This window comes from Hippopotamus amphibius, chromosome 1, assembly GCF_030028045.1.
Source record: "Hippopotamus amphibius kiboko isolate mHipAmp2 chromosome 1, mHipAmp2.hap2, whole genome shotgun sequence".
NCBI classification, from domain to species: Eukaryota; Metazoa; Chordata; class Mammalia; order Artiodactyla; family Hippopotamidae; genus Hippopotamus; species Hippopotamus amphibius.
In genome coordinates this window covers 21,667,900-21,695,890 of record NC_080186.1, presented here as the reverse complement: position 1 = coordinate 21,695,890, position 27,991 = coordinate 21,667,900, and the positions used below count along the sequence as shown (strand labels likewise).

The following is a 27,991-nucleotide window of genomic DNA, read 5'->3' as shown; positions in this document are numbered from 1 at the left end:
TTGGCAATGACTAGGCTTGAAATTAGAGCACAGGGGAGACCTCGGAGGGAGCCTAAGCGCTCCCTGTAAACCCCTCGGAGGGCTGCTAGAGTCTCACTCAGCTTTGGCTGGATGCAGAGGCTTCTTTTAAATACCACAGCTTTCTGGTCACTGTCACCACCACTAACCCATAGGTGTCTTTTCACAAATAGAAAAAGGTACCCCAGGACCTCCCTGACGGTGCAGTGGTTGGGACTCCGTGCTTCCACTGCAGGGGGCCCGGGGTTGGATCCCTGGTGGGGGAACTAGGACCCCACAAACCACATGGCACAGCCAGAAAAAATAAAAAGAAAGAAAAAGGTATCCCAGTCGGGCTCAGAATGGAGCCAGGGTAGATTTCAGGCCCCACCCAGCCCTCTGCCAGGAACCGGTTACCTAAATGATAATGGCCAGCTGGACCTGGGTTTGCTGGAAGAGGTAAGTGAGGCAGAGAAATCCAAAGGGTTGGAAACTTGCCTTCCTAAGTACAAAACAGCTGCTCTTCTTCAAATTGCCCAAAGCACTTATTTGATTCTTGACAACTGTCGTCTCCGGAAAATCCACATCATTCAGGAGAAAATCACATGGTATGAAAGCTGATAAAGGCAAGTATTCTTCATGTTTTTGCTGTAGCCTTTTAGTTCTATCACCTCAGTGATGCATATAAAACAAATACCCTAATGGAAATGAGGGGTGCCCAGGACCTTTGTCCATTCCTGGCCTCTGAGCCCCTGGGACGCCAGGCTGCAGCTGCGTTGGCCTGGGGTTCAAGTCCACAGAGGGCTTAGTCCAAGAAGGTCCAGAACAGGGCCAGAGTAGAATCCGTGAATGTTGACATCCAGTCCAGTCACTCTAAAGCAGAGACACATTATTCTCTTGCATTCGGTTGTTCACTCAGTCATGAACGAATATTTATCAAGCAGCCTCTGTGTGCCAGGCACGGTGCCAGGTGCTGGAGATACAATAATGAAGTTAGAGAAATAGTTTAGAGAAATAGGCTTCAGTAAGATTCATACAGATAAACCTAAAATTGTAACTATGATGGTGCCCAGTTTGGATGCCATGCTAAGGACCTTGAACTTTGTCCTATAGGTCATGGGGAACCCTTGAAGATTTTGGAGCAGAGTGAAAGATCATAGAATAATTAATTGAATTTTCCCTTTGCAGCTGCAGTGACTGGTCCAAAAGAATGAATATCTAATGATGAAACCTGAGAGGCCTCAAATTGTGCGATATAGTTTGTCTTCTCTAAGCTAGTTTTTTTTGTTGTTGTTTTTTGTTTTTTGTTTATGATGGTTGATCCTTAAAGATCCCAGAGAGAAATTCTGAAGTTGGCCACAATGGACAAACTCACATAGCCAAACATGAACTGAAGAAGCCTGCTTCTGCTCTTGAGTTCCTGATCTGTTTCTGCTTGAGACCCAGCTTCAAAACTAGAGTCAGTTCAGAGGTAGCTTAGCTCTTAGCACTTTATAAACACTAAATATATTTGTTGAATAAATGAATGGTGGAGTAAATAAAACTAACTGGATGAATAAAAAATTAATAAAGACATTTACGCCTTCCCCTTTCCTATGACTTCTGTTTTATTTGTCCCTCTCTATCTCACGCCCTCTGCCTTGACTCAGGCCCACATCACTGCTACCTTGGTTGTTTCTCCAGCCTCCTAACAGATCAGCCTGCCTCTAGGCTTGGGCAGTCCCTAATCCATCAATACTCCCTCAATCTGCCAGTGAGATCATGTCCTGCTCCAGAGCCTCCAGTGGCTCCCCATGGCTGTGAGGAAAAGTCCAAAGTTCTTAAAAGGCATCCAGACCAGGCACTGTGACCCCTTTGTAGGTATCTCTGTTCCATCTGTCCTCTTGAGCACATGTCCTCTTCCAGGGTACTCTTTTTTTTTTAAACCTTATTCAGAATCTTTATTATAATTGCATAGAATCTATAGGCCAATTCTTCACCACTTGGTATGTTTATGATATTGAATTTTCCTGCCCATGAACTCAGTCTATTTCTTTATGTATTTAGGTCTTCTCCAACGTCTTTCTTTTTTCTTTTTATTGAAATACAGTTGGTTTACAATGTTGTGTCTGTTTCAGGTGTACAGCACAGTGATTCAGTTATACACATTTATATTCTTTTTCAGATTCTTTTCCCTTATAGCTTATAACAAAATATTGAGTATAGTTCCCTGTGCTATACAGTAGGTCCTTGTTGATTATCTGTTTTATATATAATAGTATATATGTGTTAATCGCAAACTCCTAATTTATCCCTTCCCCGCCCTTTCCCCTTTGGTAACCATAATTTTGTTTTCTATGTCTGTGGGTCTATATCTGTTTTGTAAACAAGTTCATTTGTATCTTTTTTTTTTAGATTCCATACACAGTATAAGTGATATCATATAATACTGTCTTTCTCTGTGTGACTTCACTTAGTGCAAGGGTGAGTCAAAAATTATCCTCACTCTGGTTATTTTAAAACTTCTATAAATTCTACAGCCAGAGTGTGGATGATTTTTGGCTCACCCTCATATGATAATCTCTAGGTACATCCATGTTGGTGCATATGGCATTATTTCATTATTTTATGGCCAAGTAATATTCCATTGTATGTGTATACCGTATCTTCTTTATGCATTCATCTGTCAATGGACATTTAGGTTGCTTCCATGTCCTGGTTATAGTAATTAGCATTGCAGTGAACCAGGGTCACTCTTTAAAATTGCAAATATGTTTGAGAAAAGCAAGAAGAAGCCCCTTTCATCTTGTTTAATGTGACAACAGCATCAAAGTACTAAGCATTTGAGGGTAAAGAAGAGGTGACAAGGGTGAGGGGATGGGCAAAAAGGAGGCACAGGAAGGACAAAGCATCACGATTAAGAGTCGGGCTCAGGAGTCACATAGAGCTGGGTTCAATCGGTTCTTCTTTTTGCTGTTGTGACCTCAGGCTGATTACTCAGTTGCACCTGGAATGTCCAGGCACACCACTGCATCACCAAAAGGTCACAGAGCAAGGAGATATTCATCCATAGGTCAGCCATGCAGGCTGCGCTTGGTACAGCCAGAGACTCTGTCAGACACCTCTGAAGGGTGGTTAACCATCTTGGTTTGACTGGGACTGGAGGGGTTTTCAGGACAAGAGACCTTTAGTTTTTAAAATGGGAAAGTCCTGGGCAAACTGGGATGAGTGCGCCTTTGGCCCCTGCACCTCTGGCCTCTGCCAGCCTCATGTGTTTAATCCAGTGTGCCACACAAGCACTATTTTTTACATGTGCCTGTAACATTAAAAAAAGGTTGGGAAGCTCAGTTTCCTCATCTGTAAGACGGGGATGACAATAGCGCTTACCTCATTTGGTTGTTGTGACGATGAAGTGAATAAACCAGGACATTTGATCCTGCCCTCCCAATCCAGACGCACACCCAGATCCTATGCCTTTGCCAAACTAATGCCCTTTGCTCCAAGGCATTAAAAAAAACCATCCATAATTTATCTGTCAGCTTAACAAATGTAAGGTACAGCAACATGCTATGTTAAATTGGAAAAATAAATGTAAACTAACTTTAAAAGATAAATGTTGGGACTTCCCTGGTGGCGCAGTGATTAAGAATCCGCCTACCAATGTGGGGGACACGGGTTTGATCCCTGGTCTGGGAAGATCCCACATGCTGCATAGCAACTAAGCCCGTGAGCCGCAACTACTGAAGCCCGTGCGCCTGCGTGCCTAGAGCCCATGCTCTGCAACAAGAGAAGCCACCACAATGAGAAGCCCACACTCCGCAATCAAGAGTAGCCCCCGCTCACCACAACTGGAGAAAGGCCTCTCACAGCAACAAAGACCCAATGCAGCCAATCAATCAATCAATTAATATAAATGTTTCCCTTGTTGAGTGATTACTAAGAGGCCCCACTGTACCGTTCTCCATTCAAAGGAGGAGCACTGAGTCCACGTCTTGGGAAAAGAAAAAAAATCAGGCTGGATGGGGTGGAATGTGCTCCTGCTGCCAGAGAGCTGGAAGGCTTTAAGGAACATCAGCAGCACTGATAGGTCCAAGGAACCAAACTCCCACTGGCCAAGATGTGACAACTGCAGAATTAACAATATGATAATTATTTTCTGTAGAGAACCACAGAGGACACAGAGGACATTGACATGGAGTAACAATCCTGAGAGTGCATGACCGGCTACATGGCTGCAGGCAGTTCAGAAAGCAGAACTAGTCTCAAGGAAAACCGACTGAGATAAAGCAGTCATATAGCCCGATGGCTCCAGGCTCCAGTTCCGAGTTAAAGATTCACTATCTCCCCTAGTAGTCATAAAAAATAAGGTGTTCTGCTTTTTTCTCTAATTGAAGCATACACCTTGTGATGTCCATTATCGTGATTTATAATCTAGAATGCTTGAATGCTTTTTCTCAGTAAATACGCTATGGGAATCAGAACTTGGGACTCTTGACTGGCTTGGTCTTGAGTCCCCTGACCCCATGCTTTCCTATACTCTTGTGTGAATTTTCTTAATTCCGCTGTGCCACTCACATTCAGGTTTGTTCGTGTGGATGAGATCTCCACAATTTTCTTATTGTATTGTCACAGTTTTTGGAACAAGTTGCATCTGTGAAAGGCCATGAGTTCATGATAATAATCCAAATAGAAGGGCTTCCTAGGTGGCACAGTGGTTAAGAATCCGCCTGCCAATGCAGGGGACACAAGTTCGATCCCTGCTCCAGGAAGATCCCACATGCTGCAGAACAACTAAGCCCGTGAGCCACAACTATTGAGCCCATGTGCTGCAACTACTGAAGCCCACACGCCTAGAGCCTGTGCTCTGCAACAAGAGAAGCCACGGCAATGAGGAGCCCATGCACCACAATGAAGAGTAGCCCCCACTCACCGCAACTGAAGAAAGCCTGCGCACAGCAAAAAAGACCCAACACAGCCAATAAAATAAATAAATAAATAAATTTATTTTTAAAAAAATCCGAATAGAAGAAGAGCACAAAAAGGTAGTTGAAGCACACAAGAATGGTGACTAGTATAGGATATGTTTAACTTTTTTATTTTAATAAGTAAACACACATGGATGCTTTGCTTCTTTTATTAATTAGATGCCTACTTATAAAATATACGTATGTTCTGTTCCCACTTGGGTAAAGAAGCAATTCACGGACCTGTGGGAAGTCAAATAGTCCCAGACAATGGGAATTATGTGCAGAACAAGACGGGCTGAACGGCTGGACTGCTCACACACAATAACTAAGAAGAAGGGGCTCCAAGAGCTAATTAGCCAACCGTCCTAGAGTCCTGCTAACCCCAAAGACTCTATTCCTCCTCTTCTAGGAAATGAAGCCTTCAGGTGGCCCTATGGATATAACAAAGTAATATATCACTAGGAATACATGAGTTTTCAAACTTGCAAAAGTCCCCATTGATGTATCAAACAGGACAGCAGTTTATATAATGCTGCCCAAGTGAGACTGAAAGCCCATGATTTTGAGAAAAGACATCAGGTTGCAAACAATGAAAACCTAAGAGAAAGGTATGACTTTAAAAGTCTTACAGGGACTTCCCTGGCAGTCCAGTGGTTAAGACTTTGCCTTCCAATGCAGGGGGTGAGGGTTCGATCCCTAGTTGGGGAGCTAAGATCCCACATGCTTCACAGCCAAAAAACCAAAACAAAAAACAGAAGCACTATTGTAACAAATTCAATAAAGACTTTAAAAAAATGGTCCACATCAAAAAAAAAACAAAACCCACACACACACACAAAAATTAAAAAAAAAAAAGTCTTACAGACATTACAAAAAGGAAGCTCCAGCCTGGTCATCTGTGACCTGGTGACAGTTCCCTTGGACCACACAAGCAAGTCTTGAGACCTGACCAAGAATCAATTGATTGAAGACCCAGATCCAATAACCTCAACTCGATTAAGATGACATTCCTTTTTTTTTTTTTCTTTCAGTCCGGTTGAATTTTTGAAAGCCCGGAAAGGAATAAGAATAATATTACAGAAATCATGGGATAATACCAAAATAAATAAAGCAATGATCCAAGGAAGCAGGAGGCAGGAGGCTCCAGATTTTGTGGGGCCTGAGGCTTAAACAATTTGTGTAGCCCTATTTAAGAAAAAGAATGCAAAATAGGGTATTAAAGTAAAGAGGTACCTAGACAAAAGGCCTTGGAAGGGGCTGTGCAAGCAAAAGGCCCTGAAACTTAAACGTCATTAACTTCACAATGATCATTTTTGAATTTTGTCTGTTCTTTAAGATATGTGAAGTATTCATAAGAATCAGTCATACTGCACTCCCCTGGTGGTACAGTGGTTAAGAACCTGCTTGCCAATGCAGGGGACACAGGTTCGAGCCCTGGTCCGGGAAGATTCCACATGCCGTGCAACTAAGCCCGTGTGTCACAACTACTGAAGACCGCCTGCCTAGAGCCCTTGCTCCGCATCAAGAGAAGCCACCACAACGAGAAGCCCACTCACTGCAATGGAGAGTAGCCCCCGTTCATAGCAACTAGAGAAGGCCTGTGGGCAGCAATAAACACCCAATGCAACCAAAAAAAAAAAAAAAAAAAAGGATCAGCCATACTAACACTTCAATTGCAGTTTAAACATTTAGGGGGGAACTTCCCTGGTGGTCCAGTAGTAAAGAATCTGCCTTCCAATGCACGGGATGTGGGTTCAGTCCCTGGTGGGTGAACTAAGATCCCACATGCCCAGAGGGCAACTAAGCCCTCTCGCCACAACTACTGAACTCAAAGGCCTCCAGGAGAGAGACCACATGCCATGAACTACAGAGCCCACGTGCCCTGGCACCTGCACACCACAACTAGAGAAGAGAAAACAGTGCCACAACAACAACAACAACAACAAAAACTGAAGGGTATTTAAGTTTGTAAACAATGTGTAAATACCAAAAAGATTGATTTCAAGGTTTACTAGCTGTAAGAGTTTAAAAAATTGAGCATTAAACAAATAGTTCTGAGTGTTCTGTACCACTTATAAAAGCCTCTTTGATGTTAAAAGAATTATATCAGTATTATCCAATTCATAATGATTATTACTGGTAGAAATAATCAGTACACTATAAAACTGAAAAGGGCTACTCCATGCAGTAACATCGTCTTAGAAAAAAAAAGAGAATCACACCTTGTGTATAACATTGAAAACTACCAGAAATTGTATCTCAATAAAAGCTCTTAAAGAAAAAAAAATTTTTAAAAACTGAAAAAAAAAAAAAAAAAAACACTACCAGAAATCCCTGAATCGATAGAAATTAGCATCCATGAAACTATAGGGGTAGATGTGAAAAACCAGTAAAATTTGGAATGGATCAAATTTGAATGACGCATTTAACCCTCATTATAAAGTTTGCCCAGGAAAGAATTGATTCACAATGATTTCTGCAAAATTGAAAATGGAAAAAGTTAGAAATGGCTAAATCTCACGTACACAAACTTGAACAGGAAATTAAGTCTAAATGAAAATTCATCAATGTTGAGAGTGTTCTGATTAAAATATGCATATTTATAATGTGGAGGCAAAACAAACTTGGAGGTTTCCATGGCAGGTCCAAGACTTGGGCAGATAATGTATATGAAGCATTTAGCAGAAAGAACACGTGTATCTGGCACATGGCAGATACTCATAAACATCAGGGTCGATTTAAAAAAATTTAATTGTGGTAAAATACACACAACATAAAATTTACCATTTTAGCCTTTTCAAGGACAGTTCAGTGGCATTAGCTACATTCCTGTTGTGCATCCAGCACCACTATCCATTTCCAGAATCCACAATTTTTTTTGTGTGGCTGTGCTGGGTTTTCATTGCTGCGTGCAGGCTTAGTAGTTGTGGCACATGGGCTTAGTTGGTCCACGGCATGTGGGATCTTCCCCAACTAGGGATGGAATCTGTGTCCCCTTCATTGGCAGGTGGATTCTTAACCCCTGTGCCACCACGGAAGTCCCTCCAGAACTTTTTAATCTTCCTAAATGGAAACCATACCCATTAAGTGATAGCTCCCCACTCTTCCTTCTCTCTAGTCCCTGGTAACCACTATTCTACTTCCTGTCCCTATGAATTTGACTACTCTACATACTTCTTGTAAGTGGAATCATGCAATATTTGTCCTTTGTGACTGGCTTATTTCACTTAGCATAACGTCTTCAAGGTTCATCCATGCTGTAGCATGTATCAGAATTTCCTCCCTTTTTTTAATTTTATTTTTATTTTTTAAACTTTTTTATAACATTTTAATCAGGTTGTCTTTTTTATTGCTGACTTGTAACAGCTTTTTTTTAACTTATTTTATTTATTATTTTTTGGTTGTGTTTGGCCTTCATTGCTGTGTGGGCTTTCTCTAGTTGTGGCAAGCGGGGCTATTCCTCATTACAGTGTGTGGGCTTCTCATTGTTGTGGAGCACTGTCTCTAGGCACTCGGACTTCAGTAGTTGCAGCACACAGGCTCAGCAGTTGTGGTTCACAGTCTCTAGAGCACAGGCTCAGTAGTTGGGGTGCATGGGCTTAGCTGCTCTGAGGCATGTGGGATCTTCCCAGACCAGGTATTGAACCCATGTCCCTTGCATTGGGCACCAATGTGCCACCAGGGAAGTCCCTTTCTTCCTTTTTTAAAGGCTGAATAATATTCCATTGTATGTCCATACCACATTTTGTTTATTGATTCATCTGTCAATAGATATTTGGTTTACTTCCATCTTTTGGCTTTTGTGAATAGCACTGCTATGAACATGGGTGTCCAAGTATCTGTTTGAACCCCTGCTTTCAGTTCTTTGGGGTATATACCCAGAAATGGAACTGCTGGATCATATGATGATTCTATTTTTAATTTTTTGAAGAACTGCCATACTGTATTTCATAGTGGCTACACCTTTTTACATTCCTACTAACAGTGTGCAAAGGTTCCAGTTTCTCCACTTCCTCACCAACATTTTTTTTCTATTTCTAAAATAGTAGCCATCCTAATGGGTGCATCACCAGATTGTTTTTAAAGGGTGCGTTCTCCTTTTCTCAGTCTTGTGGTTTTTCCTGATAGCAGTCTACCTGGAGAGGGAAATGGAAGACTTCTCAGAAAGCCCTTCTATGTGACAGGAAGACTTCAACTTGATAAAATTAAACCTTGAGAGATGAATTCATTGCCTCCACTAAACAAAAGGTAAATACTAATCATTTTAGCGCTAATTGAGAACTGAGCCCTCTGCTTAACTTAGATCATCAAGCTCTTGAAAAGATGTGCAGAAACCTTAGTCTGATTGTTATATTTTAAGATAGTCATATTTCATTTTATTTATTTTTAAACGTATGGCCTTCTCAGCTGAATTTATAACTAGTTGAACCCCAAATGAGGCTGACTACTCCAAGTGAACCCACATCTTAAATTTCCCAATTACTTTTTTAAATTTAATTAATTAATTAATTAGGCTGCATTAGGTCTTTGTTGCCATGCAGAAGCTTTCTGTAGCTGTGGTGAGCAGGGGCTACTCTTCATTGTGGTGTGTGGGTTTCTCATTGTGGTGGCTTCTCTTGTTGCAGAGCACGGGCTCTAGACGCACAGGCTTCAGTAGTTGCGGCGCTTGGGCTCCAGAGCGCAGGCTCAGTCATTGTGGTGCACGGGCTTAGCTGCTCTGCAGCATGTGGGATCTTCCTGGACCAGGGGTCTAACCCATGTCCCTTGCGTTGGCACGCGGATTTGTAACCACTGCACCACCAGGAAGTCCCTTTCCAATTACTCTTAATTGCAAAATTTTATCCTACATATCATAAATATGCTCTTACTTGTCAGACTATGAAAGTTTCAATCACCTTAGGCTTAATATAATAATTTTATCTTGATATGACTTTTGTTCTTGGCTGTATCTTGTTTATTTCTCAGCAATGACTTGGAGGCTAACAGAATTTACATAGGAAAGAATGGCACAGAAGCAACATCTGGCCCACAGATGCCTTTTTTTTGGCCTACATAGCATTTTTTAATTTTTAAATTTACTTACAAACACTTAAAATTGGGAAATTTTTACATAAAAATGCAGACTTCTGGTACCCGCTAAAAAAAACTTCAGATGAGCTGGCAACGCTGAGCCAATATTCTTTATGTCAGTTGCTATTTACCATTATGCTTATGTTGTGTTTTTCTTACTGTGGAGAAAAAAAGTATTTTAAAAAATTCCCCTCTATTATCCAATCCACTATATTTACAGTTTTCCTCCCTGACCCCAGTTGTCCTGTGAGTTTGTGCCCCAGTTCTAGGATGTTCAAGAAGGTATACTAAGTACACTGGTTGATGGAATCAGACTTCTTGGGCTTGAATGTACACTTCCATGGCTTAGCTTCAGTTTTCTCATCTGTAAAGCGGGGACAACGCAGTATTTACCTACCTCACAGGACCGAGTTAATAAATGTAAAATGTTTAAGACAGTGCCTGTATTTTTAGCAAAAGAAAATACAATGGCCCAGAAGCCCAGGGACCATGTCTATCTTATTTACCATTGAATCCCAACAGCCAGCCCGGAGCTTGGAACAAAAGAGACATCAATAAGTATTTTTTAAAAAATTAACTGGGGAGCGGGGGAGGAGTCCTAACAACACAGTAGTAGTTAGAGCAAAGAACTTACAGACGTGTTCCACTCTCTATAAGGGGGACACAACCGTGTTATATGAAGAATACTTGAAGCAACCGAGCATACGAAGCTGGATTAGACCGGGGTGAGGAGAGACAGGTTGAGGGGATGTCATGCTCAGATCTTCTACCATCCTTGGGAAGACAGTGTAGGTTTCTCACAGAATCGCTGGGGAAAAAATACGACGAGGATGTGACAATACAGGAACTGAAGTTGGCTCTTTAAGGAAAAGAATGTGCAACCCCAACGAGGTGCTGTGAAACCAGTACTGTGACTTCCCCCGGGGCTCAAATGCTTCGCGATCGCCAGGCAGAGACGCAAACGCATAAACTCCACTTTAACGCTTTAGATTAAGGCGTCGTTTGGGAAGACTTTGGCCGGAACAGGAGGGTGCCGTACAAAGGAAGTGACGTAAGATGTCATTCACTTGACGGGGGCGGGACTCCACGGCCTGAGATGCGGAAATATCATCTTGATTGGTTATTTTCTTGAGACACTGCCCTATCACAGCGTCTCTCAGCCTTACTTCCGTTTGCGCAGTCTGTTTTGCCCTTAGTAACGATGGCTGCAGAGGCTTCCGACCCTCTCCGGAGCAGAGTGCGCGTTTTCAGGAGCTAGGCCCGAGAAGACCGGAAAAGGCGTAAGATTCGTGAGCACTGATTGGCTGAAGTGAGAAGCGTTCTGGATGCTGATTGGCTCCGTCCTTCGCGGGAAGGAGTTTGTGGCGCCAGGGAAAAGTAGATACAGCGCAGCGGCCGCAGCAGGGTCCTGAGGGTGTTCGGGGAACCCAGCAGATCGGCACTTTCTGAAACTCTCTCTTGAGGGGATCGTGACGAAGATGTGGAATAGTAATGATGAATGGGGCGGATGATGAGAATCGCAGGAAGGATTTAGCAAGGGGCCGGGTGGGAGAGGCCTGTGGTGGCGGGGGTGGGGGAGGAGCCAGGGGGCCGGCCGTGGGGGCGTGCGGGGCCGGGGGAAGGTTAGGGACTCGCTGGGAGTGGCTGGGGTGAAGTCTGGGGGGGTGCTGTGGATTTTTTAGAGCCTTAGAGGGCAACATGGATATTAATACTGTTGTTGTTTAAAACCAGGTGGATTTGAAAGCTATAGCAGCTCCTCTTTTGGGGGAGCCGGCGGCTATGCACAGTCCCCGGGGGGCTTTGGATCGCCTACACCTTCCCAGGCCGAAAAGAAGTCTGTAGGTTGAGAGCGTACTTCGTTTTGTTTTATCCTGTCCTGAATCTTCTAACTGATCTGTGGGAGAAAATGTATGCGATGAAGGAAGAGTGTTAAACCTGAGCTGATACGATAATTGTCAGTTGTTAGCGAATCTTATAATTGAGTGCTGTAATTTTGAAAAATGGAATTTCCCTTAATTTTGCATGTGTTGTTTCCTTGGGGGTTTTTTTGTTTGTTTTTGTTTGTTGTTTTTTACGAGTAGAACTAATGAATCAATCTTGTGGGAAACCTGAACTTGTTTGTATAGCCTAGTTTATATTCTTCATGTATTGGGAGTCGTTTTTAAGTGAAATGTAATAGGTGCTTTAATGCAGTGGAAAGAACATGGTGTTTTAAGTCTAGTGAATCTATATTCCACTATTGTTCTGACACTCCTTGCGGGGTATCATTGGACAAATGTCATAACCTTTTTGGGAATCTATTTTGCACCTACTAAATGGGATTAATAACACATCACTTACAAGGTTGTTGTGAGACTTAATAATATATATAATTATGTCTGCCCCAGAGTTGTTTGTTTGTTTTTTTTAATTTGTTTATTTATTTATTTTATTGGCTGTGTTGGGTCTTTTTTGCTGTGTGCGGGCTTTCTTTTTAGTTGTGGTGAGTGGGGGCTACTCTTCGTTGTGGTGAGTGGGGGCTACTCTTCGTTGTGGTGCGCGGGCTCCTCATTGCCGTGGCTTCTCTTGTTGCAGAGCACGGGCTCTAGGCGCACGGGCTCAATAGTTGTGGCGCACAGGCTTAGTTGCTCCGCGGTATGTGGGATCTTCCTGGAGCAGGGCTTGAACCCATGTCCCCTGCATTGACAGGCGGATTCTCAACCACTGTGCCACCTAGGAAGCCCCAGAGTTGTTTTCAGTAAGTGGTGCTAGAGAGTATTATTAAAAAAGAACCTGAGCATTGGAGCCAGAATACATGGTGTCCAGAATCAACTTTGCCTTTTAACTGCTGGTGTGAGTTTAGTGAAGACACTTGCACCCTTGGTTTTGGCTCTTGATTTTTCTCATCTGATAATAGTACTAGTACTATTCATGTCACAGGGTGGTTTTGAGAATTAATAAATAAGGTAATGTATAGGAAAATGATCTGTAAAAAGCTGTCCACATGCTTGTTATTCATTCTTTCTGAAATGAGTTTGCATTTAATAGCTGCTGTTGATTTTATCCTTTAAATACAGAATTTGATGTTAAGATTCAGTATTAGTAGGTTCTGTGTTTTATGTCTAGGTGATAAGCTTTTACCTAAACTGTTAATTCACAGGGGCACGTCAGTGGGAAAGAATCCATTGATAATTCTCATACATTTGGGCATTGCTTTATATTTTTCATATGATTATTTTATATAATCCTGTAAGATATTTATTATTTACTCCATTGCACAACAGAGGCTCAGGGAGATTAAGGGACGCCTGAGCTTGCATAGCTAGTAATACAGTGCACACATGAGGCTGTGCAAATCCGAAATCTGGTGAGCAAATTCTGTCCATTGTAATTTTCTTTTTCCCAGGAAGACCAGAGGGGACTCCAAGTCCTCTAACTTTGTCTTCCGTGAGGTGTAAAGGAAAACACAAAAGATAGGTCATTGGTTCTCATCTTTTCTCCTTAAGCTTAACTATTTTTCTTCATTCTGGTTGTTAGAATTTTTAATCTCAGTATCCCTACACGGGGCTGTGCATGAAGACTGCTTTTCAGAGAAAAATGATGATTATAAGCTGGAGTTTGAAACCCAGGTCTTTTTTTGTGTGTTTAAATCTAGTGCCTTTTCCACAGTAAATTAGGTAAACACTCTTATCTAAAATGTTTCCTATCAACTGTAAACCTGTTATATTTGAATCATGTGAAATTTCTAATACTGACCATGTTTGCCTTTAAAAATGTTGGTTTTTTACAGAACTATCAGAGTAGCCAGTGGTTCATAGTCAGCTTTTTCAAAATTAAACATACTTGGGCTGGCACCCTCTCTGTGAGTCTCTTTAGAACAAACCAGGAACTCTTTGTGATCAGTTCCTGGCACATAATAGGCGCTCATTAAAAATAAGAACTCACTGTGATTTGAGATGAACTGGAAGGTATTTACTAATGCCTCAGTAATTACCTGTATGTAACTCTTTCCCTGAGGAGTAATAATATTTATTGAATACCTACTACTGTAAAGATTGAGATTAGCACTTTTATACTTTTATAATATATATAATGTATGTACATTATATGTTTCATTTACAGCTCAAAAGGTAAATATGCTCATTTTACAGAATAAGTAGTGGTGTGTCCAGGGCTGTGGAGCTGGGATTTGAACACAGGTCTGTAGGACTGTCTGGTTCCAAAGCCCATGTTCTTGCTGCTGTTACCATAGTGGCTCTTAGTTTTCTTATGCTGAAGATACAGTGAAAAGTCTCAGGTGTGATAGGTGAAAACAAAATATAGTAGATTGTAAGAGCTAAATCCCAGGACCTCAACAAGTTTTAAATATAGAAATACTAATATAGCATATAACTTCACTTATAAAATACCATAAAGTAAAATTGAAAAACATAGTTCTTTCTTTTACATCCTTATTAAAAGCTATTGGAGATACAAAGAGTGAGGAACAGAGCTGACCAAATAATTGCTAACGTTCATTGAGTGCTTACAATGTGCCGGGTATCCTAGGTACTTCACCAGATATTTAATTTTCATGATTTTTAATGATTTTATCATTCCTAGTTTTATAGATGAGGAAACTGAGGTACAGATGCATAGAGAAACATGACCAAGAGCACACTGCTCCTCAGTGGTGGGGCCATAATCTTTACCCTCAAGCTTGGCTGCCACCTTTTGTGACGTGTGCTTTTAGTTGGCTGGGCTTCCTTTCCACCATCCTGGCAGTACTCACCATTCAGAATTATGCTTCATCCCTGGTACGGGAAGATCCTACATGCTGCGGAACAACTGAGCTCGTGTGCCACAACTGCTGAAGCCCGCATGCCTAGAGCCCATGCTCCATGACAGGAGAAGCCACCAAAATGAGAAGCCCGAGCACTGCAGCAAAGAGTAGCCCCCGCTAGCGGCAACTAGAGGGAGCCCACCCGCAGCAACAAAGACCCAACACAGCCAAAAATAAATAAATTAATTTTAAAAAAATTATGCTTCAGCAAAATGAAATGTCGCTAGTATCATGGACCTTCAGGGATAAGTGGGGATAATGAGGTGCATTTTGAAGATTGTGTGATATGTAAAGTGCTTGGCACATAGCAGATGCTAAATGAACAGTAATTATCATTTTCCTAATTGAGTTTATGTGTACTTTTTTCAGAGAGCCCGAGCTCAGCACATTGTACCCTGTACCATATCTCAGCTGCTTTCTGCTACTCTGGTGGATGAAGTGTTCAAAATTGGAAATGTTGAGATTTCACAGGTATGTAAAATAATTTGTGGAAGAGTCACTTAATGTGAAGAATGAAATAAAACTAACATCATTTAAAAATACATAAATGTTGCTTTGACTTCCAAGAAAACCAAACTTTTTTTTCTTCTGGTCTAGGTCACTATTGTGGGGATAATTAGAAATGCAGAGAAGGCTGCGACCAACATTGTTTACAAGATAGATGACATGACAGCTGCACCCATGGATGTTCGCCAGTGGGTTGACACAGATGTAAGTAGTTTTTGAATCAGGGTAGGGTTACTTTGGGACTTTGGAGATGTTGAACATTTTTAGTCTTACTTTTTAAAGGCAGCTCTTACTGTAAAAATAAAACATAAGCAAGACATCAAAGGCAGAAACCCTAATGTGAAAGGCCAATACATTTAATTTCATAAAAATTTAGAATCTTTTAAACTTCCCAAAATACTATAAACAATGTTAAAGGACAAGTGACAGGACACACTGGAATATAAACTGTGAGAACAAGGATTTTCATGTTGGCGCTGTATCCCCAGCACCAAGAATAGTGCCAGTTACATAGTGGGCCTTGAGTAAATATTATTTAAATGAGTGGGAAAATTTTTTGCAACATATTACAGACATTTTAAATTTTTAATTAATGAAAGTTCTTACAAAGCAAAAGGGAAAAAGCAACTGCACCTTAGGAAAATGGGCAAAGAAATGCACAAGTAATTCATAATAGATGAAATACAAATTGCAACAATAAGAACAGCGGGTTTACTAAATATTAAGATACCATTTTTAACTTATTAAATTAGCAAAGGAAAAAAAAGAATGGCAACATCCACTTCTGTTGAGAGTAGTAGGTGCTTAATTTGTGGAATGATTTGTCAGTGTTTGTCTGGGGAAGTGGATACCATCCTGCCTTGATGTTATGACTGTAATTTTTCTCAAAAATCAGCCGATGGGACTTCCTAGGTGGCACAGTGGTTAAGAATCTGCCTGCCAATGCAGGGGACACAGGTTCAAGCGTTGGTCTGGGAAGATCCCACATGCCGCAAAGCAACTAAGCCCGTGTGCCACAACTACTGAGCCTGTGCTCTAGAGCCTGCAAGCCACAACTGAGCCCACGTGCCACAACTACTGAAACCCGTGCGCCTAGAACCCGTGCTCCACAACAAGAGAAGCTACCACAATGAGAAGCCGGCAAACCGCAGCAAAGAGTAGCCTCCGCTCTCCATAACTAGAGAAAGCCTGCGCGTAGCAACAAAGACCCAACACAGCCAATAAATAAATAAGTAAATAAATAAATAAATTTTAATTAAAAACAAAAAAGAATCCACTTGCCAATGCAGGGGACATGGGTTTGATCCCTGTTCCAGGAAGATCCCACATGTCACTGAGCAACTAAGCCCATGCGCCACAACTGTTGAGCCTGTGCTCTAGAGCCTGTGTGCCACAACTGCTGAAGCCCACGAGCCTAGAGCCTGTGCTCTCCAACAAGAGAAGTCACCGCAGTGAGGAGCCCGTGCACCGCAATGAAGAGTAGACCCGTTCGTTGCAACTAGAGAAAGCCCGTGCGCAGCAATGAAGACCCAATGTAGCCAATAAATTAATTAATTAATTTTTAAAAAATCAGCTGATGATCAAAATCATCCATCACAGAAATAATGACCTAGCACTCCACTGCTAGAAATTTATATTAAGGAAATAAAGATACATGCAGAGATTCAGTTGTAAGATTGCTGATCATCACATCATATATAACAATGGAAAACTGAAAGGAATCTCAATGTTAGCAATAGGATATTAATTAAACCATGGTATATTTTTAAAATACTGCAAATGATGTAGAAATGTATGTATTGTCACGAAGAAGTGTTTACCATACGCTGTTGAGAGGAAAAGAGCATGTGAAAGACAGTACACACAGTGTGGCCCCATTTTTGCAAAGCAACGTATATATGAGAATATGTATAAACATGGAGAAAGCAGACTGAAAGAAAATATATACTTTATACCCTTTTTATTTTTTTGGGCAGAAAGCCTCTTGGTTTTTTATGTTGTTTTTAAAATACGTTCATTGTAGGAAATTTGTATCATACATACTTTGTGTGCTATTTTCACTTCAAAAACCACAAGTCATCTGTGAAGAATTAACTTGATAGTTATGTATTCTTTGTTTTTTGCACTTCAGAAGAATACAGGAGAATTTATTAAACAGTTATAATTGGAACACCAGTTCTGAACCAGACTGCTTGGTTCTAGGTAGACAGAATGCAAAAGACACAGTCCCTGCTATCAAGTGGAGAGGTAGTTACTAGAGATGCCTAATACTACTAGCTCATATGAAGTGTGTAGTGTCCACTTATAAACATTTAAAGATCACCTGAAATCCCATTTCCTAAAGATGACTGCTGTTACAACACATTTTGGTAAATACCCTTTCATATCATATGTTTCCCTTTGCATATCTGTACATTTATGAGATGTATGCCTATAGTTTTACATAAAGGATGATATGATATGCAGCTGCTGTCAATAAATACAGATTTATATCATCAATTTTGGTGACTGCCTAGTCCGTCATAAGGATACATCATCCCTTACTTGTAGACCCATTCAGGGAACATTTAGCTTATTTCCATCATTTGTTATTATAGGCAATGCCCCAGTTAGTATCTTTGTATACATCTCTTCATGATTATGCGATTATCTCAGGATCAGTTTAAGCTAGGTTTTCCGGAGGAAATATACATTTTACATGTTTTTACTTTCTTTTTTGGTTAATCTTAAGTTTACATTTTTTATTGCCTTTGATAAAGCTACCAATTTAATTAGTGCATGAGAGTGCCCAGTTAGTTCTCCACACCCTAACAATGGGTTTTTTAAGTCTTAAATTTTTGTATGATAGTTTAAAAGATACAGTCTTGTCACTGAGAATTTTCTCATTTTTTATGTGTAATTCTTTGGTTTTAGTGAGATTGAATTTTTTTTCAACTTTAATGTTAATTTGTGGGGGGATTTTTAGTTGTCTAAGTTCTTTGATTCCCCAGGAGTGTTTGGTTATTTATTTTTGTTTGCAAGAGCCTGAAAAATAGTAACCTCTTATTGTGATTATGTGATTTCTCTAGTTTGTCTTTTGACTTTGAAAAGCTAGCCTTTCCTTGTTTCAAATTGTTGTTTTTTAATTGTTCATGTTTCCTTCCTAATTTCTATGGTTGCTTTTTGTATCTCTATGTATGATTAAGTCTTTTTATAATTAAATGATATATTTTGCTAAAAGGAGAGTATAGATCCAGCTTTAGTTTTTCCAAGTGTTTTTTTGTTTGTTTTTTAATTTTTATTGGCGTATACTTAATTTACAATGTTGTGTTAGTTCCAGGTGGCTTTAAAATGTTCTTTGAGGGAATACAAAGTTTTATCTGTGGTATAGATTCAGCTATGTAAAATAATAGGTAGAGTGAAATGCAAATAGTTGATAATCTCCACGTGATGGGAATTGGGGTGTTTTTTATTTTTAGGTAATATAAATTCTATATTCTAGTTTTTTATACTCATGTATTTTATAATCAGAAAAGAATTTGAGTCAGCTTATATATTTTTCTTATAAATAATAGGTACATAGTCTAGAAAACCAAAAAAGAAATATTAAAATAATTTATAATTATCCCAGTTAACTTTTGTTAACATCTAGATGTATGTGTTTCCCCTCCTGAGAAATAAGCTTTTATCCATGGGTTACAGCTGGTCTTCCTGGGCAATAAATAGAATTCTGCATTATCATTTGCAACAGTATAAAGTATCCCATTATATGAATGTGCACCTTTTGTTGGATATTTAGGTTGTTTTAAATGTTTTAGTATTCAAAACTATGCTGTAATGAATACTCTTAAAGCTAAATCTTAATACATGTTCTTAATTATTTTCTTACATTTCTAAAAGTAGAGTTGCTATGCCAATAAATATGTCCCCCAGAAAGTTGTGTGCCTAAGAGCACTGAGTGAGTGTACCATAATTGTTGCCCTTTTTTTTGGATATGCATAACATAGAACTTGGAACTGGTAATTACGTTTAGAGATATTTTTATTATAATTCCTGATTTTATTTTATTTTTTTAAATTAAATTCTAAATAAGCTAGTTAGTGCTACATTAGGATCTTTTAGCTCTTACTTTGTAACTTTCTCTTTCTGTACATAATTTCGATTTTTTTTGTGTGTGTGTGGTGCACGGGCTTAGTTGTTCTGCAGCATGTGGTATCTTCCTGGAGCAGGGATCAAACCCATGTGCCGTGCATTGGCAGGCAGATTCCTAACCGATACGTCACCTAGGAAGTCCCAATTTTGAAATTTTAAAGAGGCTTTCACCAACATCACTAAGATCTAAGTGATGTGTTGTGTTTTTTCTGTTAGGATGCCAGCGGTGAAAACACTGTGGTTCCTCCAGAAACATATGTGAAAGTGGCTGGTCATCTGAGATCTTTTCAGGTAAAGGCAGGAAAAAGCGACAGTTAAAATGTATGTGCATGAAGCAGTTTCTGGAGTCATGCCTAAGTTTAGGATACTGAAAACTTAGCTAAGTCTCTATGTTTAATGGGAGTTATACTGAAGTTATCTCACTATTTTCTTCTTCAAAAGGAATAATGGGTTTCCTCAGTATAAAACTGACAGAAAGGTAGAGAAAGAACAAGATCTCAGCCTACATCTGTGCCATCTATGGAATTCATTAGGTGTAGAAGGGCAGACAGTGGATGTGGAGACTAGACTTTGGTTGTATATAACCTTGGAAATATCATTGAACATCTCTGAACTAGTTTTATTCTTTTGACTGTATTTCATTGACTATATTTGGATTAACTTTGAGTTAAAATTTGTCAGTATATAACACATTTTCCTCATTTAGTAAAATACTGTAATCAAGGAAAGAACCATGATGTTTTGACCTGAAATTGACTTGAATGTGCTCATGCTTTTTTCACATTTCTCTCTTTATTTTGATAGAACAAGAAAAGCCTGGTAGCCTTTAAGATCATGCCCCTGGAGGATATGAATGAGTTCACCACACATATTCTGGAAGTAGTCAATGCACACATGATGCTGAACAGGTCTCCCAGCCAGGTGAGAAACGTCGCTCGAGTCGTTTTTTTCTCTTCCCTGGAAGAAAACAGAACACTTCTGTGCTCTTGCTTTGATTTCCTTGACATTTTGAAGATTAAGCCAGAAAAAAGGCATTCAGTCCTCAAGAAATCTTCTCCATGAGCTTTGCCATGTTATTTTCTTCCAGATGAAACACTCATGTTCCTCTCAAAATTACAAGTTCCTCTGACCCCACTGGCTTGAATGGCTGAGGCCATGACAGCTTTCAAATGTAGACACATAATTATAGGCTAAGCTCTTAGCTTCAGGATTTTCAGCTTAAACCCCGACTAAGACAGCATTTTGCTGCTTTCCTTCCAAACTATTAGCTAAACAAGAAAATTTATGCACCATTATTTTGTCCCTGAAATTATATTTCTTGCTTCATGTTGAAATTTCTCAACATTATTTTCTGTAGTATGAATTCAGTTTGGCCAGTCCATCTAGGAACACACAAAGAGTTTGTTGATCTGAGTGTTAGAGTGCCCTTAGATGATTCTGGTGGCAAGGTGGAGGACTGGTTACATTAGGAGGGACTGGAGCTGTTGCATCTTGTTCTGTGCCAAGCACTTTGCTAAGCACTAGGGATACAGAGATAAATTCATTCAATTTATCGAGCCTAGTATATACCGATCATTATTCTAGGCCCTGGGAATATGGTGGTGAACAAGATGGATAATGTGTCTGCCCTCAAACTTATATTCTTGAGAGAAATGGACCATAAACAAGAAACCAAATATATAATTTTAGGTAGTTATAGGTACTCTGAAATAAAGTAAAGCAAAATAAAATAAAGAGTAGGAGAAGACAGTAATGGAGGAAATAAGAATGGTATATATAATTTTATATTTTTTAATATTTATTTTTTTAATATTTTATTTTTATTTGTTTATTTGTTTATCGGCTGCGTTAGATCTTGGTTGTGGCACGTGGGAGCTTTCATTGTGGCGTGTGGGCTTTTCCCTAGTTGTGGCACACAGGCTTCTCTCTAGTTGTGTCACGTGGGCTCCAGAGCTCATGGGCTCTGTAGTTGTGGCACACGAGCTCTTTCGTTGTGGTTTGTGGGCTCAGTAGTTGTAGCGTGGGGGCTTAGTTGCCCCACAGAATGTGGGATCTTGGTTCCTCAACCAGGGTTCGAACCGGCGTCCCCTGCATTGCAAGACAGATTCTTAACCATTGGACCACCAGGGAAGTCCCAAGAATGGTATCATTTTAGATGAGAGAAGAACATTCCAAGCAGAGGAAATAAAAAGAAGCCATGAGACTGGAACAAGCTTGGCGTATCTAAGACCATCAAGAAGGCCAGACTGTCTGGAGTGAAGCAAATGACGGGGAGGCGGTAGAGGGATGTAGTCAAGGAGCAGGACCCAGATCACGTAGAGCTTTATAGGCCATAGTAAGGATTACTTTTTTCTAAGTAACACTAAACCTTTAGAAGATTTTGACTAAGGAGTGATATGGTCTGATTTACCTTTTCAAAAGCTCATTTGAGCTGCTGTATGGAAAGTAGGCTATGAGGCACCAATAATAGCAACAGAAGTAATTCTGGGGAATGGTAGCAGCAGCTGGGATAAGAAGTGATTAGATTCTAATATATTTTGAAGGTAGAGCTGACAGAACTTATTGGTGGTTTAGATACAGGATATAAAGAAAAGGGAGGGTTCAGAAATAACTGCTAGGTTTGGGGCTTGAGTAACTAGATGAAGCTAGCAGGTTTAGAGGGTAAAATCCAGAATTCTGTTCTGGACTTAGCAAATGCGACATGCCAGTTAGACACCCAAATGGAGACCAGAATGGACAGTTGACTGTGTAAGGCTGGGACTCCGGAAAGGTCAGAGCTGGAGAGTGCTTTGGGAATCATTGTGTGAATGGTATTTAAAGCCTCAGATGAGACGAGATAACTAGTGAGTTAAGAGGTCAGAGACCTGGGCTCTGAGACATTAACATTTAGGAGACTGGAGGCACAGCAGGAGCCAGAGAAAGTCAAAGAAGTTGCCAGTTGGGCAGGAAAAAAATCAGGAAACATGATTCTGTAGCGTATTCTGAAGAGTATTCTGAGGAGGGAATGGAGTTCAGTTGTAGAATGCTGCCTAGAAGTCAAGTAAGATGATGAGAGAGGTCTGTCGGATTTCGAAACATGACTCTTTAAAAGAGAGTCTTCATTAGTGTTTATTTAGGGTGTTTATTTTTTTATCCTTATTTATTTATTGGCTGTGTTGGGTCTTTGTTGTTGCACACGGGCTTTCTCTAGTTGTGGCGAGCAGGGCTACTCTTCATTGTGGTGCACGGGCTTCTCATTGCAGTGGCTTCTCTTCTGGTGGAGCATGGGCTCTAGGTGAGCAGGCTTCAGTAGTTGTGGCACTCAGGCTCAGTAGTTGTGGCATATGGGCTTAGTTGCTCCATGGCACGTGGGATCTTCCTGGACCAGGGATCGAACCTTTGTCCCCTGCATTGGCAGGAGGATTGTTTTGTTTGTTTGTTTGTTTGTTTAATTTTAACCTCCTTTTGAAAGTATTTATTTGTTCTCAGTCAGAAGATCATTACTCTCCCAGGATCTGGTATTTGCCCTCTGATTCCCTGGTATCACCAGTACGGAGAGCAACATTGTACTTATTTAAAAAAAAATCTGAACTATTATTTCCTTGTCACTGCCAGATCAAAAAGTTTGGACCTTAAAATAGTACTTGATCCTTACAGGCGGATTCTTAACCACTGTGCCACCAGGGAAATCCCTAGGGTGTTTATTTTACGACTATATTTCATAATATATACCTAGGTATCAAATGTTCTATGATAAAAATGGTTGTAAAGTGAGAATGAGTGGAAGCTGTGAGTATAGACAATTATATTGAGGAGTAAATAAAATAATCTTTTCCCTCAAAGAGTTTGCCTTAAGCATTGACGGTTTAGATCACTTAAGCAGTGAAGGCAGTGATGAATGGCAAGTGCAGGGTGCCTGTCCTGACCCAGACATCAGGAAGGGCCCCCTGGAGGAGGTGATGCCTAAACCAAATCTTAAAATATATATATGGGAAGGGGTACACCTGAAGCAGGACATGAGGTCATTTCAGCAGAGGTATCCAGGGAAGAAATAGCGTTCGGTTCAGTATTACCGGGTCATAAAATAAGACTTCTGGGGGGCTTCCTAAGTGGCGCAGTGGTTAAGAATCTGCCTGCCAATGCAGGGGACACAGGTTCGATCCCTGCTCCAGGAAGATCCCACATGCCGCAGAGCAACTAAGCCCGTGCGCCAAAGCTATCGAGCCTGCGCTTTAGAGCCCATGAGCCACAACTATTGAGCCCATGTGCTGCAACTACTGAAGCCCACGCGCCTAGAGCCCGTGCTCCACAACAAGAGAAGCCACGGCAATAAGGAGCCCGCGCACCACGATGCCGACTAGCCCCCACTCACCGCAACCAAAGAAAGCCCGCGCACAGCAAAACAAGACCCAACACAGCCAATTAAATTAATTAATTAAAAACAAAAAACAAAACAAAAAAGACTTCTGTTTCACCAGCAAGCAAAGTGAAGGCATCTAGTTTGAAAACAAGAGACCATGACTGATTTTTGTTTTTTTTAATGACCTCAAAGCATTGGCATTTAATGAATGTTTGTTGAATGAATGAGTCTCTGTTTCCCCTGATGAGCTTCCACAATGCTCATTCACTTGTAATGAGTACTTAACATATTTTATCTTTTGTCATCTTTAGTTATTCAGTTCAATAAATTAAACATTGAGCACCTACTGCCCACCAGGCACTGTGCAAAGCTGTCACTTGGGGAACGTGACAAGCAAACAGTGTGGTGGCTGCTAATAAGAGGGAATGGGCCAGATGCTGTGAGAGCAAGAGGGAGGAACTCAGCTAGCTTTGGCCCGGGGGGATGTCTGGGACAGCTTCACAAAGGCAGCGGCAATTAAGTTGGGCTTTGAAGGATGCGAAGAGTGTTTCCCAGGTGAGGGAAGGAACACTGCAGACATGGAATAACATGTCAGAGGCATGTGTGTGAATGGCAAGAAGTCCATGTGTTGAAAGGAGGTGGTCAAGAATAAAATAGACTTTGATGTCTAGTTGTGGTAGGTCTTGAATGTCCAGGCACTTTATATTATTTTCACAGGCAGGGGGAGCCAGCTGAAAGCTTTTAGGCAGAGGTGAGCCGTGATCAGAAGTTATCACTTGGAGCAGTGAAGAGGGTTGATTGGAGTAGGAGAGACTTGCAGCTGAGGCACCCATCAGGCTACCAGGGGTGGTGAGGATCAGCTTGAGCCACTGGCGGTTGTGTTAACGGTCTGTGGGGACACTGGGAGGTGAGCAAGTGGAGACTCACGGGCGGCCAAGGGCTGCAGCATTGGGCTTAGGCTTACTAATTGAGGTGGAATATAGCAGGGCAAGCAGGTTTGAGGAGGAAAGTAGTGAACTTTATTTTGAAGTGTGTGAGATGGCTGCGTGGAGGTCTTCAGTAGGTGATTGGGACCAAGAATTTGTGGCCTCAGAGTAGGTCTGGGATGAAATCCTGGGGGAACTATCAGCCGGTAGACGAAGGGGCTGAGAAGGGATACTGAGAAGGTATAGTTGGAGAATTAAGTGGAGAACCAGAAAAATACGGTGTCAGGAAACCTAGGGAGGGTGCATTTCAGGAGGAGTGTGGTCAGCAGTGTCTGCTTCTGAGAGGGCAAGTGTTACGAGGCTGGAAAGGGATTACTGGCTTTGTTGGTTGAAAAGCATTGGTGACTTTGGTGAGAACAATTTCAGAGGTATAGTTGGGGAGAATCCAAATAGTGCTGGGAAATGAAAACAGTGACTATAGTCTATTATTTTTTAAAAGTTTGGTGGTAAAAAAGAAGAAAAGAGAGGATAATGAGAACTATGTCTCTTTTTCTTTCCTTGTAATGCTTCATGCCTAGTTGACAGTCAGTAAATACTCACGTGATTGCACACCAGAGACAGATAGCACTATAGCAGGTCCCAGTAATTTTCTTAGTGCTATTTTTCCTCTGGTTCCTTTCACATCACAAAGAAAAGGAGGAGCCAGGAAGTACCTTTTTGCTGTATGAAATAGTATGCTTCAGAGGATGACTCTGTCTTCCTATGAAATACTCAGTAGATAATAGCTGTCCTCTCCAATGTAAGCAGTTGTTACTGGGGAAACTCTGCTTAGGGAATGCCCTGGAAGTCCAATGGTTAGGACTCAGTGCTTTCACATGGCCTGGGTTCGATCCCTGGTCAGGGAACTAACATCCCGCATGCCATGTGGCGCAGCCAAAAAAGAAACCTTCTGCTTAAATTGTTTTTTGTAAACTATTTATTAAGCTATGTAAAAGAGCAAGGACTGTGTTTAAATTGGTGAATTTACTAATGTTAACTAATTTCTTAATTCAGCCCTCAGCAGGGAGAGCACCTATCAGCAGTCCAGGAATGGGTGAAGCTGGGAACTTTGGTGGGAATAACTTCATGCCAGCAAATGGCCTCACTGTGGCCCAGAACCAGGTAAACTCCTGAGTGGCTCCAGACATGCAAGACACTGACAGTCGTAAATTATGTTACTTCCTTAATGGTGCTAAGTACCCAACTGGTTTCTTTTATAAAGGGATTTGGGCTTACATAGGGGAGCTGATTCAAAGTAGTTGCTAAAATTTTCTAATTTGAATCTTCAGGTGCTGAATTTGATTAAGGCTTGCCCAAGACCTGAAGGATTGAACTTTCAGGATCTCAAGAACCAGCTCCAACACATGACCGTAGCCTCAATCAAGTGAGTATTTGGTTTCTGTGAACGGGGGCTCCAGAATTGTACCCATTTCCCCTCACCAGGGTTTCCTGGTAATGAGAAGTGAATTTTAAAAATTAAAAAAAAACTGTTGACTGACAAAAGGAAAGTTGTTCAGTTATGGAAAAATAGAAAAAGGACTCACAAAGATGGTGCTTCCTGTCATGTCACTCATTGATTTTTTTCATTCAGCAAATACTAAGTCCCATTATGTGCAAGGGTTGTAATTTTGAGCAAAAATTGACCTGATAGCTCTTGTGGAATTTAGTCTGGAGGCATGAGATCCTAAGCTCCTGGTCCTCAGGTGTGCGGCTGCGTTGGTGTTGCCATCCCCACGGTGGAGAGCGTTCTCGGGCTCTCCGGATGTGAAGCCATTAGACAGTCCTTCCAACATCCTGGTCCCGATAACCTGCTGGCAAGCAGCCTCCTGATTCTAATGAACTAATCAAACAAACTGAGTGTTATGGTGTTTGTGATAGTTGTTACTATAAATCAGTTGATATTGTGGGTCTCGATAGAAAGAATGCTCAGGTCTAATTCCATTTCCTGTCCTATAAGATGAGGATAATAATTCCCATCTTGGAGTTACTGTGATGGTGAGGTGCAGAATGGCCATCACAGTAGCAGGTGCTCTGTAAATTGTTACTGTTATTAAACATGACACTGACCCTGAGGGCCTTAAAGGATTTGAAGGTATCATATCATTTCTGGAAAGACCTTTCCTTTCCTTCCTGCAACTTAATTTCCCAGAGGGGAATTTGAGGGTCATTGGATGAATGAGAAGCTAATTTTTTTTTAATAGCTGTTTATACTAGGAGATGCTGTGTGCAATCTGAACTATAGCTTTAGATCCTGGTTTCAGTTTGCTTAGACTGGTATGTAAGTAAGGTCCGATGTTCTTTGCTCTACACAAGTTGGGAGAGGGATCCAAGGCAGTCCTAAAGCCTTTGTCTCCGTGGATTACCTCCGTTTTGCAGTTTTACTGCAGGAACCTTCCGTGAGCAAAATGGCTATCAATTCTTGTCAGCTAAGCTAGAAAAGGTAGAGAAATGAGTGAAGTTTACCTATTCGGACAGTTCCAAAAGGCAGTTTCCTTTCTTCTGAATTTGGCTTTCTTTTTCTTTCTAGGCAAGCTGTGGACTTTCTAAGCAACGAGGGACACATCTACTCCACCGTGGATGACGACCACTTTAAATCCACAGACGCGGAGTAGCTGGGTCTGACGGGGTCCCCGCACTGCTGCCCAGCTGGACCTTTTTCGCATTTTGTTGTCTCCAGCTGTGCACGTCTGGCATGTTGACTTCTAGGAAGTAGGTTTCCTCTGTAAAAGGTCTCAATTGACATCCTTTTGAAACTTACTACTCTTCTGTGTTTTTGAAGCTCAGAGGGATGTGGGCAACTGACAGGGATGTAAACCAGGGCAGAATTTCTTGAAGAAGTTACAAATGAGTCAGTTACAACATCAGGATAAGTGGAATTGAATTGGAAGAGGGATGCTACCAAGGGAGTTGGGCAGTATTACTTAAATAATCCTCAGGAGTTTCTATTCCTAAATCGTTTCCTGTTGAGAGAAGATGAGCAGACCAAGAGCCTGTCAGCAGAGAGCTAGCCACCAAGCCCCTAACCTCTGCCTGTGTTTGTTCCTCACTTTGGTTACGTGTTACTTTCAGAATTGCACTTTGTTTCACCTTGTCATAAATGCTGCCAAAAGTGTGTTTTTTATAAACATGAGGTTGTAGAGTGGCAGCTTCGTGGGGCAGAGGGGAGAAAGAAATGTGTTTTGTACAAAATAAGTACATTCGTATGTTTAATAAAATAGTTCTATTATTGCAGTAA

At 40.9% G+C, this 27,991-nt stretch overlaps 1 protein-coding gene across 2 annotated transcripts; it reads left to right on the top strand.

Moving 5' to 3' along the window:
* The first annotated feature begins 11,348 nt into the window (after nucleotides 1–11,348).
* On the top strand, nucleotides 11,349–27,991 carry RPA2 (replication protein A2). Of its 2 annotated transcripts, XM_057713892.1 has the most exons (9): nucleotides 11,349–11,501; nucleotides 11,745–11,851; nucleotides 15,184–15,285; nucleotides 15,412–15,525; nucleotides 19,669–19,743; nucleotides 20,257–20,373; nucleotides 25,771–25,878; nucleotides 26,046–26,140; nucleotides 27,284–27,991. In XM_057713892.1, exons 1-9 carry the CDS (start codon nucleotides 11,492–11,494, stop codon nucleotides 27,366–27,368), a joined length of 813 nt encoding a protein of 270 aa, XP_057569875.1. In that variant the 5' UTR covers nucleotides 11,349–11,491; the 3' UTR covers nucleotides 27,369–27,991. The 2 variants fall into 2 exon arrangements, with proteins under 2 accessions (XP_057569875.1, XP_057569882.1); XM_057713899.1 differs by lacking the exon at nucleotides 19,669–19,743.

Bases quoted from the DNA above. Each gene is read 5' to 3' on its own strand.
- RPA2 (XM_057713892.1), top strand. The intron at 11,852-15,183 runs GTAGGTTGAGAG...TACTTTTTTCAG, and splicing joins CCCAGGCCGAAAAGAAGTCT to AGAGCCCGAGCTCAGCACAT. The intron at 15,286-15,411 runs GTATGTAAAATA...CTTCTGGTCTAG, and splicing joins GAAATGTTGAGATTTCACAG to GTCACTATTGTGGGGATAAT.